Source organism: Crocuta crocuta, unplaced genomic scaffold (genome assembly GCF_008692635.1).
Source record: "Crocuta crocuta isolate KB4526 unplaced genomic scaffold, BGI_CrCroc_1.0 scaffold124, whole genome shotgun sequence".
Classification (NCBI taxonomy): domain Eukaryota; kingdom Metazoa; phylum Chordata; class Mammalia; order Carnivora; family Hyaenidae; genus Crocuta; species Crocuta crocuta.
Window position 1 is genome coordinate 10,759,124 of NW_027551573.1, and position 16,157 is coordinate 10,775,280.

General features: G+C 35.6%; 1 protein-coding gene across 1 annotated transcript in view; it reads left to right on the forward strand.

The window, feature by feature from the left end:
* Positions 1-16,157, forward strand: part of ITFG1 (integrin alpha FG-GAP repeat containing 1) — a 273,114-nt gene that overhangs the window by 70,083 nt on the left and 186,874 nt on the right. Inside the window, exon 7 of the mRNA XM_077751420.1 lies at positions 5,681-5,742. Within this exon, the coding sequence (XP_077607546.1) occupies positions 5,681-5,742 (62 nt within the window). The remainder of the gene's footprint in view (positions 1-5,680; positions 5,743-16,157) is intronic.

Sequence of the window (16,157 nt, forward strand, 5' to 3'; positions counted from 1 at the left end):
GATACAGTGCCAGAAATTATAGCTTTTAACCTTTTCCTTCATATCATACATAGTATATCCAAAGGATATTATGTGTCTATTGCCATCTAACTTCAAACTTTAATCACAGCCATGAAACTTTGTATTTTTCTGAACGTGGTTTAGTTAGCATAGTCAAACTTCCAATTTAAGTTTTTAAAATTCCTAAGTGGGCTTCCTTTTGATGCCAACTGTAGCCAAAAGGCTTTGCATTTGAAAAGAAAGCAGTGCTGCACTTGGTAATGTTTAAAAATGCAGTAGCGTAATCCTTTCAAGCTATGAATGGAGATAATTGAAGCAATACCATTTAATGTTTTTGTATACACTTACTTGACTATGAGTCTGTATTTTCTGGGAAAGAACTGCATGTGCATTGAATAGTTTCACTATTTTACTTGTTACGGATTCTAATGAAAAAGGATTTGAGTTTGGGGTTTATATCCTGAATTTTTCACTAACTCATGATGTGATCTTTTGTTAAGGATTATTTCTTCAAGTGAATCCTAGTGATGTCAGCTATCATCATACCGTTCCTATTAGCATTTTAAAAATTAGCTTCCAAGACAGAAAAGGCAAATCCAGATTTTGAGTATGGTCTAGTCCTGAAAAGTGAATTGCTGCCTCTTCTAGGATGGAAGGGATCCAGTGTAGTCACCTTGTCCCCAATTACTTATTCTGCTCCACTCCATACTTCAGTCTCCGTGCTCCACCCTTTACCCTGGGGTACTTCTTGATCAAGCACTCTCAGAGTATAGTCTCATGCATACTCTCCTAACTCCTGTCACTACATGTTAGCTAGGTCCTGGACTTAATTCAGGCTATAGTTCCTTTTTCCTTTACATGTCTGTCCCATTTCTGGTGAGTTATTTTGTAACTTATTCCCACTTTTTGGCATAGTGGCCAGGAGAGATGAGACAGACTGTAGGAAGTGGGAAGCATGCTGCCCAATGGCAGCAGAATTTTCCTCATCTTTAAACAAGAGAGAACATTAGCCTTTAGGAGAAACTTCATCATTTTCAAACAGGAGCCTTTAACAGTAAAGAGTGGGCCACTTCATCATTTTCAAACAGGAGCCTTTAACAGTAAAGAGTGGGCCACTTCATCATTTTCAAACAGGAGCCTTTAACAGTAAAGAGTGGGCCACTTCATCATTTTCAAACAGGAGCCTTTAACAGTAAAGAGTGGGCCACTTATGCAAGCTTTGAAGGCTCAAGTTAGTCTGAGGATTAAAGATTGTGAGATTCATCACCCAGATGTTCCTAATCCATGAAACAAGTATCATTCTTTCCTAAGTAGGACCCAAACCCCGCTTAAGTTTAAGACTAGCTTAGGTTGAGAATTTAACCTTCTTGGGAGCTCTTTTACCATTAAATCCTGGTCTTGGATTCAGCCCATGTTTGTCCTCCTACTGCAGGAGATGAGAACCTTTTTATATGCTACCCAAGAGGCCCTCTGGCTTTCACACATAGCTTTTAATTTCTGAGCAGTCATGCTTAGCCTTTGTGTCTCTTCTCTATTTCCTTAGTTAACCTTAGCAGTAGCTATCTAATTCCACTGTCCTTCAAGTTAATATTTACCTCTTTTTCTTAAAAAGCCTGAGTGATGACACCCTCTAGTCCATTCCCCTCCACCAGAATACCATCCCAGTAATACCAGTAAAAGATAGTATGGCCATCTGTACACTGCTTACCCCTGTGTAAGAATTGTTATTGGGAGTCCCTTGTTAAGTGATCCAACTCTAAAATCTTAGTATCTACTTTCTCAGATCTCTTTTAGTATCAACTGTTGTAAATTGCATTTCCTAGGATATAGACTCTGAGATGGAAACCAGTGTATAAGAAGTTTAATTTTCGGGAGTGGTCTGGCAGTCCGTACTGCTGGAGGAAAAGGGAAGGAAGCAGAGTTGGGCTATGATTTAGTGTCAATAAAAGCCTCAATTGACCTTGGGCTTCTGAATGTGCAGTAGCCCTGAAGAGTTGTCCTGAGTTATGGTGAGAGGGTCTAGCCTTTATTTCTCTGAACTGACTAGTTATTGAATTCAGGCCAGTGCAGAAAGGGATGCAGCCTTTGGCAGGGTAGCTCTTTTCACCCAAGGCTGTTCCAGAAAGGGTCACTACAAAGGGCTGTCTGCCAGTAGCATTCCGAGCAGCTGAAGTATTAAGTCCTTCATGCCTAAGAGGGAACCTGGGTGGCGTGTCACAGCATCCACTACAGTTTCACTGGGAATGTTTCCTTTCAGTATATTGTGTGGATTATTCTCAACCATGTAGGAGGGTGAGAACTTTGTTGCTTTGTTGACTAAAATTTTTTGCTACCTGTTATTTCATTCTCATTTCATTCAGTCAGAGGTATGATTCTTCATATTGAATTATTAATAATTAATTGTTTCTATTTCTCCACATAATGAATCATTTATTTTTCCTATAACCTTTTTACACAATTGAATAGTGAAATGATTTTTTAATCTGTTTTACAAGGTACTTCTTATCCCTCATCTCACTTTACTGTGTTCCAAAGTCTTAATAAATAGCTTGTGAAGCTCTGAAAATAGAATCAGCAAACATTGTGGTTATGGTTGTTCAATTTTCTAACTATGAATGAAAGAGCAGAAAGCTCATAATTTATCACCTTTTATACAAATATATTGAGACTAGTGCAACACCAACAAAAAGAAACATTTTGTTTTATTTTTCCAGGAGTGGTGAGAGAATGCTGGTAACTATCCACCCCTCCCTTCTAAGTATCCGGGCTTGGCCACTTATGGTAACAGAATAGCTCTTCCTGTCCTACAGAGCTAACTGGCTTATCAAGGCCACAAGTCTGTGATCCCTCATTGGAAAGATGCCTCCTCATTTATTCTCAAATGCATTAAGAATTTCAAGAGTGTAATGTTTTCTGTTTGAATAAATTCACCTGTGTTATATAATAATCGCATAATTATCCATTTTTTATGTCTTTCAAATAGCTCAGAGCTTGCACTGACATGGCTCTAAGTGATTCTTAGAAATCTCTGTGGCTGTTATTCCTAATCACTTCCTTAATCTGATCACATTTTCAGATAATATAAAAATTAACAGCTTTTAAACATTCTTAGGATAGTAGTCATTATAATCAGTCATATTTAGTGAAATGCTTTAACATAAGACCATTCTTTTCCCAAGACTCTTTAAAGAGGCAATAGAGTAACTATTTTTAGTTTTTATATTTGCAAGAACCACTATATATATTGAGTAACTAAATGGTTCCATATGTATATGTGTGTGTGTGTGTGTGTATGTACTGTATATGTCAGTACATGTACAGATATATTTAGTATTGTTTACTTATTAAACAGTCATTTGAACACATTTCCAAGTCCATAGGAACCACAAAGATAAAAACCAATTAAGCATGGTTTCCATAGCTTCAAAAAGCTCAGGAAAGACAGATATGAGATCAGAATATCATGGTATCTTGTAATAACCCTTGACTGATATCATAGTGGAATAACAATGGAGGGAAAGCTGTGCCTAAGGGAGAGGAAGGGCATCAGGATTGGTGGAGACACCAGATGGCTATGCCGTAAAAGAGTACTATGGAGAGTCAGTTTCATGTAAGGGAGTAGCAGGAAATTAGCATGGAAGCTTAGGTAAGTGGGCCTTCTTCACATGGGGAGAAGAGATCTTGGAGGAGAAAGAATGAGATCAAATGTGCATTTCTGATTTTTCATCATGCTGATGGCAGTGTGGAGGGTATATGGGAGGAAGAGAGGGTATCGACTGTAGGTATATCATCTCACAAATCTTGTTCGTATTGTTTGGGATTTTTCCTAAATGAGTATGGAAATAGACACTTCACTGGGAGTGTATATTTGATGGAGTAATGAAATTACCTTCATTAAAGACTACATTTGTAATGTCCACAGGCAAAGCATCCTTAGTATAAAAATAAACACAGATATTTGATACATTGACATAAAGAATAATACCACTTACTTGTAATCAGGAGTTTGAGTACAGCAGATCCTACAAGTGAAGACTACTCCTTAGTTTTCTGGGGCTTCTATGAAAATTATTGTTATTATAATACATAAATTAGTTTCATGAAATTCATATGAAAGCTCTACAGAAAACACATTAAACTGTGAAAGATATTTCTCCTAAACATATTTAATGGTGCAGAAAAAACCCTTTTCTTTAAAATAGTCATGGTCTGCATATCACTCTGAATAATTCCCATTTTTAAAGCACAGAAGAATAATTTTATTTTAATATTCCTGTGAGTTAACTCATCATTTTGAAACTTTATGTGTTCACTAAGTAAAATTGTCATTATGCAAATATAATAAATACTGCACTAGAATAGATTTGCAGTTCACCCGGCCTTTGCATTAGTAGGATTTAGATTTGACTGTCAATCTCTTTTTCTTTTTTTTTTTTTATGTTTTATTTATTTCTAGGAGAGAAAGAGAGACAGCGTGAGCAGGGGAGGGTCAGAGAGAGAGGGAGTCACAGACTGAAACAGGCTTCAGGCTCTGAGCTGGCAGTCAGCACAGAGCCCGACGCGGGGCTCGAACCCACGAACCGCGAGATCATGACCTAAGCGAAAGTCGGACGCTTAACCAACTAAGCCACCCAGGCGCCCCTGTCAATCTCTTTTTCAACAAATGTTATTAAAAATCTTGCACTTTCCAATAAATCAGTTTTGTTTAGTTGGACTACATAAGAACAATTTTGTTCAAAACTTGAAATATAATTTATTGTTCATCTAACATAAGTACTAAAAATTTTGGCACTAGAATACTATGATTTAAAATAATTATGAAACCCAACTATGACATATAGGGAAACATAGCTTTTATGTTAAGAAAGCCCAATGTGCGTATAGGAGGATTAGGAGGAACTTGACAGAGAACAAGGGGGAGAAGAAGGGGGTAAATGGTGGGGGAAAGGGAGAGAGGCAAACCATGAGAGACTCTTGAATGCTGACAAAAATTGGGGACTGATGGATGTGGGGGGGAGGAGGGATGGGCATGGAGGAGGGCACTTGTGGGGATGAGCACTGAGTGTTATGTGGAAACTAATTTGACAAACTATTTGTAAAAAAAAGGAAAAAAAATTTTAAAAAAAGCACAATGTGATTCTGATTAGAATATTTTTTAAAAAATATAGTCTACCTTAACATAAAAATGTGTGACATAAAAAGGTTAGTATGCATAGCCACTCTTAAAGAATGCTTGGGGCACCTGGATGGCTCAGTTGATTAAGCTTCTGACTTCAGCTCAGGTCATGATCATGGTTCGTTGATTTCAGAGTTCTAGCCCCACATCAGACTTCTGCCATTAGCGCGAACCTTCTTCAGATCTTCTTTCTCCCTCACTCTCTGCCCCTCTCCTGCTCGTGTTCTCTCTCCCTCTCTCTCTCAAAAATTAAATATTTTAAAAAGAAAGAATGCTTTTGAATGACTAATACAAATTTCCCCTTTAAATACATTTTCGTTAATTGTACAAGCACAGGATCATCTGCTTGCTTTCTTTGATGGGATCAAGCTCCTTAAAATATAATTTAAAATATGTTTAGGTTCAACTTAATGTATTAATAACTATTTTTATGTATTGCATTTCTTCATGTTTTAAGTGTACACATCAGTAACAACACTTACAATTCTATTATTTTCCTTCTAGATTTATTCCTCACGACATTGTCTGCCTCTAGTACCTTCCAGTTTGAGATATGGGAAAATGTGGTAAGAAATCTTTTCTTTGAAGCATTTTTAAATGATGGCTTTCACTAAAAGCACACAATTTTAGAAAATAAAATGAAAGTAATCACTTGGTCGGTTGGTTTCAACAATAAATAGAACAACTTTAAGAGCCTTTGGTTGCATTGCTGCATTCAAACTGCTGAATATTGCTGAAAGAAATGATTCATTCAGCATCAATTCCTCTGCAGGTTTTTAGGCATGACTGCCAATTAAACCAATCAGTCTGCCCTAATGTGAATGTTAACAGGGCCCCTGCTAGGCTGTCAGCTGTTGAGAGAGGTTACTATCATTTAATTTGTCAGCATGATGGTTTATTGAAGAAAACCCTTTTTAAAAGACTAATTTTTCCTCCTTGCCTTCAGGCTTATATAAAAAAATATGAACAACATACACTAAACTGACTGCCAACTTGATCAGGATTAAGGAGTCTTTCCCAATATATATACATATTTAATTGCAAGTAAAAGACTCCCAAACTGATTATTTTATTTTATTTTACTTTTAGCTTGATGTAGATTGTATGAAATATTAATTAATGAAGAATAGAACACTCCAAGTCTTAAAGTGGAATTTCAGGCTCTATAATAGAAGACAGGATTTGAGTACAGGCCAAATTGTCCAACTGACTGACATTCATCAAGTAATGGTCAGATATTAAACCTGACTTTCCTCATATGCAAAATGAGAATAAGAGAGTCTGCTTCAGGTCATGTGAAAGTGAAGACTAAAGGAAACAATGTATGTGAAGTGCCAGGTACCCAATAGACACTTAAGAAATTGTAATTTTAGATCTCTTGATTTCTCATCTATTTACTAATGATTGTGTTTTATTCAATTTAAATTAAATCATTTTTAACATTTTATAGTTTTTTATTAAATATGGATGGAAAATCAGCACATCTCAAAAAATGTACAGTACAAGTTTGTGGAAGAAAGTTCATTATCAGCCATCAATTAAGCACAGTCATTGATGTTGGTCATGACTCACATTTCTTCATAGAAGGAAACTAGGATGAGTAGAGGAGCTCTGTGTAGACAAGAGCAGAGCTTCTAAATGCTACTTCTACAGTAAACAACTTGATCCTCTTTTTTTTATTTAACATGGGAAGAGGGAGAAAGAAAGATAACTAAACCAGAACAATTTATTTTTTGTTTACTTTTGAAAAAATTAATTATATTTGTTTTACTGATGATAGAAATATGATTGTTATATACTTAATGATTACTATAAATTAAATCTCCCACTGCTGAGGTATATTTGTTTTCTAGGTGGCCTTGAAAACAATACCTAAAGTAAATCTTGAGGTTTTAGAAATGAGAAAATCATTTTGATTAATCTGTATCCATCTGGAGAATAAAAAGCCTCATTACACATAAATATAAGGTGTAATAAAATTATGAAGTACTTTTAATTGTTTGATATCCTCTCAGCCAAGGCTGATTTTCTTTTGCCCTAGGTTAGATTTTTTTTTTTTTAATTTAAGTGTAGTTAACATTCATTGTTAAGTTCATTTCAGGTATACAATATAGTGATTCAGCAACTCTATACACTTCAAAGTGATTATCAGGATAATTATACTTTTAACCCCTTTATCTATTTCAGCCATCCCCTCACCCACCTCCTCTCTGGCAAATACTAATTTCTTCTTTATATTTAAGAGGCTGTTTTTTAGTTTATCTCATTTTCTTTATGTGTTTCTTTGTTTCTTAAATTCCACATACAAGTAAAACTCATATGATGTTTATCTTTCTCTGACTAACGTATTTTAGCAGTATACCCTCCATATTATTGCAAATGGCAAGGTCTCATTTATATTTATAGATGAGTAATAGTCCATTGCATAATATAACCCATCTTCTTTATCTGTTTGTGAATGGATACTTGGGTTGCTTCCATATCTTGGCTATTGTAAATACTGATGCAGTAAACATAGGGGTGCATATATCTTTTCAAATTAGTACTTTTGTTTTCTTTGGGTTGATACCCAGAGTAGAATCATTGGATCATATAGTAATGCTATTTTTAATTTTTTGAAGAACTTCCATGCTGTTTTCCACAGAAGCTGCATCTGTTTGCATTACAATCAACACACAGAGGATTCCTTTATTTTCACATCCTTGCCAACTCTTGTTATTCCTTATGTTTTTTATTTTAACCATTTTGGCAGGTGTAAAATGGTATCTAATGGTCATTTTAATTTCCATGGTGATTAGTGATGTTGAACATCTTTTAAGTGTGTGTTGGCCATATATGTCTTCTTTGGAAAAATGTCCACTCAGTTCCTCTGCCCATTTTTAAGTTAAATTAGTTGGTTTTAAGATGTTGAATTATATGTTATTTATATATTTTGGATATTAACCCCATTTTGGGTATCATTTCCTGTTATATCCCGTTGGATAACTTCTGCCATTCAGTAGGTTGCCTTTTTGATTTGATGATAGTTTCTTTTAATGTGCAAAGACTTTTGATTTTTGTTATATAGTCTCAATAGTTTAATTTTGCTTTTGTCTCTCTTGCTTGAGGAGAGATAGCTAGAAAAATGTTGCTATAGCCAATGTCAAAGCAGTTACCGCATGTTTTCTTCCAAAGAATTTTATGGTTTCAGATCTCACATTTAGGTCTTTAATCTATTTTAAATTTAATTTTTCTGTACGGTGTAAGAAGATGGTCATTTTTACCCTTTTACATATAGCTGTCCAGTTTACACAGTACCATTTGTTGAAGAGACTTTTCTTTTGTCCATTATGTATTCTTGCCTCCTTTGTCAGAGATTACTTGAATATATAAATGTGGGTTTATATCTGGACTGTATTCTATTCCAATGATCTGTGTGTTTATTTTTGTGCCACCGTCATACTGCTTTGATTACTATAGCTTTGTATTCTATTCTTGAAATCTGCGTTTATGATGTCTCTAGGTTTCTACTTCTTTCTCAAGATTGCTTTGGCTATTTAGGATCTTTTTTTGGTTCCATACAAATTTTAAGATGCTTTGTTCTAGTTCTGTAATAAATGTTAGTTGTATTTTGATAGGGATTGCATTAAATCTGTAGATTTCTTTGATAGGAATTGCATGAAATTTGTAGATTGTATAATGGACATTATAACGGTGGTGGGTCTTCCCATCCACAAGCATGGAATACCTTTCCATTTGTGTCGTCATCCATTTCTTTCATCAGATTTGTATAATATTTGGAGTACAAGTCATTCACCTTCTTGGTTATGTATATTTCAAAGTATTTTATTATCTTTGGTGCAGTTATAAATGAGATTGTTTTCTTCTCCTGTTACTTCATTATTAGGGTATAGAAATGCAACAGATATCTGTGTATTAATTTTATATCCAGTGAATTTACTGAATTCATTTATAAGTTCTAATAGATTTTTGGTACTTTTTTAGTAGCTTTTTTTTTCTATACATAGAATCATATCACCTGCAAATAGTGAAAACTATACTTCTTAACAATTTGAATGCCTTGGATGTCTTAATGCTGTGGCTAGTATTTCCAGTACTTTGTTGAATAAAAGTGGTGAGTGGATATCCTTGTCTTGTTCCTGATCTCACAGAAAAGCTCAGCATTTCATCATTGCATATGATATTAGCCGTGAGTTTTTCATATATGGCTGGTATTTTGTTGAGGTATGTTTCCTCTAAAACTACTTTGTTGAGAGTTTTTATCTTGCATAGATGTTGTATATTCTCAAATGCTTCTTCTGTATTTGCTGATATGATCACATGGTTTTTATCCTTTCTCTTGTTAATGTGACATATTACATTGACTGCTTTGCAAATATTGAACCATGCCTGCATCCCTGGAATAAATCCTCTTAATCATGCTGAATGATTTTATATGTATTGTTATTTTTGGTTTGCTAATATTTTGTTGAGGACTTTTCCATCTATATTCATCAGACTTACTGTCCTATAATTTTCATTTTTTTGTAGTGTCATTTTTGGTTTTGGTATCAAGAGTAATGCTGGCCTCATTGAATGATTTGGATGGCTGGCTTTCCTTCCTCATCTGTTTTTTGGAATAGTTTGAGAAAATTAGGTATAACTCTTCTTTTAATGATTGGTAGAATTTATCTGTGAAGCCATCTGGTTCTGGACTTTTGTTTGTTGGGAGTTTTTTGAATATTGATTCCGTTTCACTGCTAGTAATGAGTATGGTCAAATTTTCTACTTCTTCCTGATTCAGTTTTAGGAAGTTATAGTTTCTAGGGATTTATCCATTTCTTCTAGGTTGTCCAATTTGCTGACATAAAATTTTTTACATACTATTCTCTTGTAATTCTTTGTATTTCTGTGGTGTCACTTTTTATTTCTCCTCTTTCATTTCTTTGTATTACTTATTTAAATTTTAGTTAATATACATTGCAATATTGATTTCAGGAGTAGAACTCAGTGATTCATCACTTAGATACTACACCCAGTGGTCATCACAAGTGCCCTCCTTTTCATGCCCATCACCCATATAGCCCACCTCCCACCCACAGCCCTTCCTCAACCCTCATATTGTTCCCTGTCATTTCATGTGGTTTGTTTCCCTCTCTCCTCTTTTTTCCCCCTTCCCCATGTGTTCACCTGTTTTGTTTCTTAAATTCCCCGTATGAGTGAAATCATATGGTATTTGTCTTTCTCTGATTAACTTATTATACTTAGCATTTTACTGTCTAGCTCCATCCATGTTGTTGCAAGATTTCATTCTTTTTGATGATTGAGTTATATTCCACTCTGTGTGTGTGTGTGTGTCTGTACACACACACACACACACACACACTACATCCTCTGTATCCATTCATCAGTCGATGGTCATTTGAGCTCTCTCCATCATTTGTCTGTTGTTGATACTGCTGCTGTAAAAACATTGGGGTGCATGTACCCCTTCAAATCTGTATTTTTGTATCCTTTGGGTAAATACCTAATAGTACACTTCCTGGATCATAGAGGGTAGTTCTAATTTTAATTTTCTGAGGAACCTCCATACTGTTTTCCAGAGCAGCTGCACCAGTTTGCATTCCCACCAACAGTGCAAGAGGGTTCCCCTTTCTCTGCATCCTTGCCAACACTTGTTGTCTCTTGTGTTGTTAATTTTAACCATTCTGACAGATGTGAGGTGATAATCTCATCATGGTTTTGATTAGTATTTCCCTGATGATGAGTGATGTTGAGGATCTTTTCATGTGTCAGTTAGCCATCTGGTTGTCTTCTTTGGAAAAATGTCTATTTATGTCTTCTGCCCATTTCTTACCTGAGTTGTTTGGTTTTTGTAGTGTTGAGTTTGGTCATTTCTTTATAGATTTTGAATATAACCCTTCATCACACATGTTGTTTGCAAATATCTCCTATTCCATAGGCTGACTTTTCGTTTTGTTGATTGTTTCCTTTGCTGTGCTTTTTATCTTGATGAAGTCTTAACAGTTCATGTTTTCTTTTGTTTCCCTTTCCTTTAATGACATGTCTAATAAGAAGTTGCTGTGGCTGAAGTCAAAGAGGTTGCTACCTGTGTTCTCCTCTAGAATTTTGATGGTTTCTATCTCGCATTTAGGTCTTTTATCCATTTTGAGTTTATTTTTGTGGATGGTTTAAGAAAGTGGTCCAGTTTACCTCTTTTGCATGTCATCATCCACTCCTCTTTCATTTCTGATTTTGTGAGTCCCCTCTCTCTCTCTCCCTCTCCCTCTCTCTGTCTCCTTGGTTTTGTTTTTTTGATGAGTCTGGCTAAGGATTTATCAATATTTATTGATCTTTTTAATAGACCAGCTTCTGGTTTCATTGATCTGTTCTATTGTTTTTTAATCTCTATTTCATTTATTTCTGCTCTAATCTTATTATTTCATTCCTTCCACTGGTTTGGAACATTGTTATTATTTTCTAGCTCCTTTGGGTGAAAGGTTAGGTTGCTTATTTGAGATTTTTCTTGTTTCTAGATGTGTCTGTTGGTATAAACTTCCCACTTAGAACCGCTTTTTCTACATCCCCAACATTTGGATCATTGTGTTTTCATGGTCATTCGTGTGCATGTATTTTTTTATTTTTCTCTTTGATTTCTTCCTTGACCCATTCATTGTTTAGTATTATATCACTTAGCTTCCATGTTTTTGTGTCCTTTCCAGATTCTTTCTTGTGATTTATTTCCAGTTTCATGCTGTTGTGGTCAGAAAAGATACATGATATGCTTTCAGTCTATTTGAATTTATTGAGACCCATTATGTGATCTAATCTGGAGAATGTTCCATGTGCACTTGAAAAGAATGAGTTTTCCACTGCTTTAGAGTCATCCAATATGTCATTCAAAGCTATTGCTTCTTTGTTGATTTTTGTCTGGATGATCTATCCATTGATACAAGTGGGAGTTCCCTATTATTGTATTCCTGTTGATTTTTCCTTTATGCCTGTAAGTAGTTGCTTTGTGTATTTAGATGCCTCCATATTGGGTGTATAAATATTTACAATTAGTTATATCATACTCTTGGATCGTTGGCTTTATCATTATGTAGTGTCCTTCTTTGTCTCTTGTTGCAGTTTTTATGTTTTTGGTGTTATTTTTATTTATTTATTTTGAGAGAGAATTAGAGACAATCTCAAGCAGGCTCCCATGCTGCCAATGCAGAGCCCGATGCAGGGCTCAAACCCACGAAAGTGCAAGATCATGGGCTGAACCTTAACCAAGAGTCAGATGCTTAACCAACTCAACCACCCAGGCACCCCTACAGTCTTTTTTTAAATGTCTCTTTCTTTGATATAAGTTTTGCTATCCCAGCTTTCTTTTCACTTATATTTGCATGATAAATGTTTGTCCTCCCTTTACTTTCAATCTGCATGTTTTTAGGTCTGAAATGAGTCTTCTGTAGGCAATAGATAGCTGCATCTTGCCTTTCTATGCATTCTGTCACCCTGTGTCTTTTAGTTGCAGTATTTAGTCAGTCCGTTTACACTCAGTGTAATTATTGGTAGGTATGTACTTACTGTCATTTTGTTATTTGTTTTATGCTTATTTTTGTAGTTCTTCTCTGTTCCTTTCTTCTATTGTTGTCTTTTCTGGTGGTTTGATGGATTTCCTTAGTGTTACGCTTGGATTACTTATTCTTTATTTTTTGTGTATCTATTATAATTTTTTGATTATGTGGTTACCAGGTTTATATATAACATCTTATGCAAACAGTAGTATGTATTGAATTGATAGTCACTTAAGTTTAAACCATTCTAAAAGTACTAAATTTTTACTCCCCTCCCCGCTGCTGTTTTATGTACATGACATCATACGTTTCATCCTCTTTTAAAAAGATTTTTAATGTTTATTTTTTTTGAAAGAGAGACAGAGTGTGAGCTGGGGAGGGGCAGAGAGAGAGGGAGACACAGAATCTGAAGCAAGCCCCAGGCTCAGAACTGTCAGCCCAGAGCCTGACATGGGGCTTGAACTCACAAACAGTGAGATCATGACCTGAACTGAAGTTGGACACTCAACTGACTAAGCCACCCAGGTGCCCCATCATCCTTTTATTTTATGAGTCCCTTGACTGGTTTTTACAGATATAATTGATTTTACTGCTTTTTTTCTTTAACCTTTGTACTGATTTTATAAGTGATTAATCTGCTTTTCTTATGTTTGTATTTACATGTGAAATTTTTTCCTTTCATAATTTTCTTACTCATATTTATTATCGCCTTTTCTCTCCACTCATAGAATTCCCTTTAACATTTCTTGAAAGGCTCAGTTAGTGGTGATGGACCCCTTTACCTTTTGTGTGTCTAGGAAACATTTTATCTCTCCTTCTCTTCTGAATGTTAACCTTGATGGGTAGAATATTATGGGTTGTAGGTTTTTCCTTTTAGTATTTTGAATATATCATTCCATTCCCTTTTGGCCTGCAAACTTTCTGCAGACAGGTCCGCTTACAGCCGTGTGTGGTTTTCCTTGAATGTAACTGTTTTCTCTCATTGCTTTTAAAATTCTATCTTTATCAGTACTTTTGCCATTTTAATCATTATGTGTCTTAGTATGAACCTTCTTGGGTTGATTTTGTTGGGGGCTCTCTTTGCCTCCTGGATCTGGATGTCTGTTTTCTTCCTCAACTTAGGGATGTTTTTAGCTATTATTTTTTCATATAAATTTTCTGCCCCTTTGTCTCTTCTCCATCTGGGATCCCTATAATGCAAATATTGTTACACTTGATGATGTCACTGACTTCCATAAGTCTATTCTTATTTTTTATTATTCTTTTTTCTCTTTTCTGTTCAGCTTGGTTGCTTTCCATTACTCTGTCTTCTAGGTCGCTAATCTGTTCTTCTCCCGCCTCTGATCTTCTATCAATTCCCTCTAGTGCTTTTTAAGTTTTCGTTATTAAGTTTTTCTTCTTTAATCAGTTCTTTTTTATATTTTCTAGCTCTTTTTGAATGCCTCACTGAGACTCTACACTCTTTTCTCAAGTCCAGTATCTTTATGACCATTACTTTGAATTCTTGATGAGGCATATTGTCTATCTCCATTTCCTTTAGCTCTTTTGCTTTTATTTCTTTCACTTGAGAAATACTCCTCTGTTTCTTCATTTTGTCTTACTCTCTGTTACATATTAGGGAAGTCGGGTATGTCTCCTGATCTTGAAAATCATGATAGCCTTCGGAATTAAACCTAGTAACGCAATGTATTAGGAGAAAAATCTTCAGGAAGAGACCAGGTATTTATTTGATCTCTTTTATTATTGTTTTCTTTAAAGAAGTTGATAAAATGGTGATGGGAAGTAGAGGCTAAGAATTGTTCTTGCTGTAAAACAGCTGGGTCAGTAAGGTACCCATATTAACAAATAATAAGTCACTGGTACAATCAAGGGAAATGTGGACTCAATATTAATTAAGTAGTTTAAATAAAGTAGGTTTTTTAAATGGAGGATTATTTTCAGTTAGAGATTGGGCAAACAATTTGTAGTATACACTAATTGACCAAAAACCAAAACAAAACAAAACAAAAAATCCCTACAAATCTGTAAAACCATATTAGGTAGTAGAGCTAGAGCTTCAGCACATCTCATTAGAATGTCAGTTGTGTATTCTGTCTCATGCAGGTGCTCTGGGAGGCACAGAAATGAATTGAGCTTATAGGCCAATAGGAGTAATTTGTGAATATGGGCAGCTCTGGCTGGTATAATGAGATACACACATCTCATGCTATAATTAGCTCAAAGACAAAGCAGTTGCTTCCATTTGGTTCACCAAGGATCATCAGGGAAGACTTCAGAAAGATGTGGTATTTGAAATATCCTGTACAAATGAGTAGGACATTAGTGGTTGGAAGCGAGAGAAAGAAAGGGATGGGGAAGTAAGTACACAGGAAACCCAGGACATATTCAGAGAGTAGGACATGGCTGGTTTCGGCCAGAGAATGAAAAAATGCAGGAAAGTAAGATAAGAATTGGTTTAGACAAGATCAGCAGAAGCTTTGACTTCTAAACTAAGTAATTTGATCTTTGAAATGTTTATTGAGAAGCGTTTAAACCTTTTAGGACTGAAGGTGAGTTGAACAGAGCTCTCATTGTTGCCTATTTTGCTACTGCATATCAGATAAGTTTGCATGGAAAATCTGGAGGCAGGGAGATAACTTAGGTGGAATTTACTATCCTGAGAAAGAAGTGAATGATTAAAGGAGTAAAGAATTAGGATAAATATGAGAAGGCATAATGACCATTAATGCAAAGGTAATTTGTGTTTTATACTAGTGACCAGTTAGAGAAAAGAAAAATGAAATATATAATTTGAGGCGGGGAAAAAAATTATTTCGGATAAGAGACATATCAAGGAGGCAATTAGAAATGTAGGACTAGAGCTCAAGGAAGAGACTAGGTAAACGCCACAAAGGGGAAGACTAAGAACAAGAATGGCAAAGCTAGACTCCTGGGTAATACCTACCACCCTTTATCTCAGAAACTTACAGTCTTGGCACTGTTACCATTTGGGGCCAGATCATTTTTTTTTTAAATAGTTTATTGTCAAGTTGGTTTCCATATAACACCCAGTGCTCATCCCCACAAGTGCCCTCCGCCATGCCCATCACCCCCCTTTCCCTCCCCCCCCATCAGTCCTCAGTTTGTTCTCAACATTCAAGAGTCTCTCATGGTTTGCCTCCCTCCTTCTCCCCCAGCATTTTCCCCCTTTTTCTCCCCCATGGTCCTCCATTAAGTTCCTCCTATTCCTCCTAGATGTGCAAACATATGGTATCTGTCGTTCTCTGCCTGACTTATTTCGCTCAGCAAAATACCCTCAATGTCCATCCATGTTGCTACACATGGCCAGATTGCACTCTTTCTCATTGCCATGTAGTATTCCATTGCATAGATAAACCGCATCTTCTTGATCCATTCGTCCGTTGATGGACACTTAGGCTCTTTCCATGTTTTGGCTA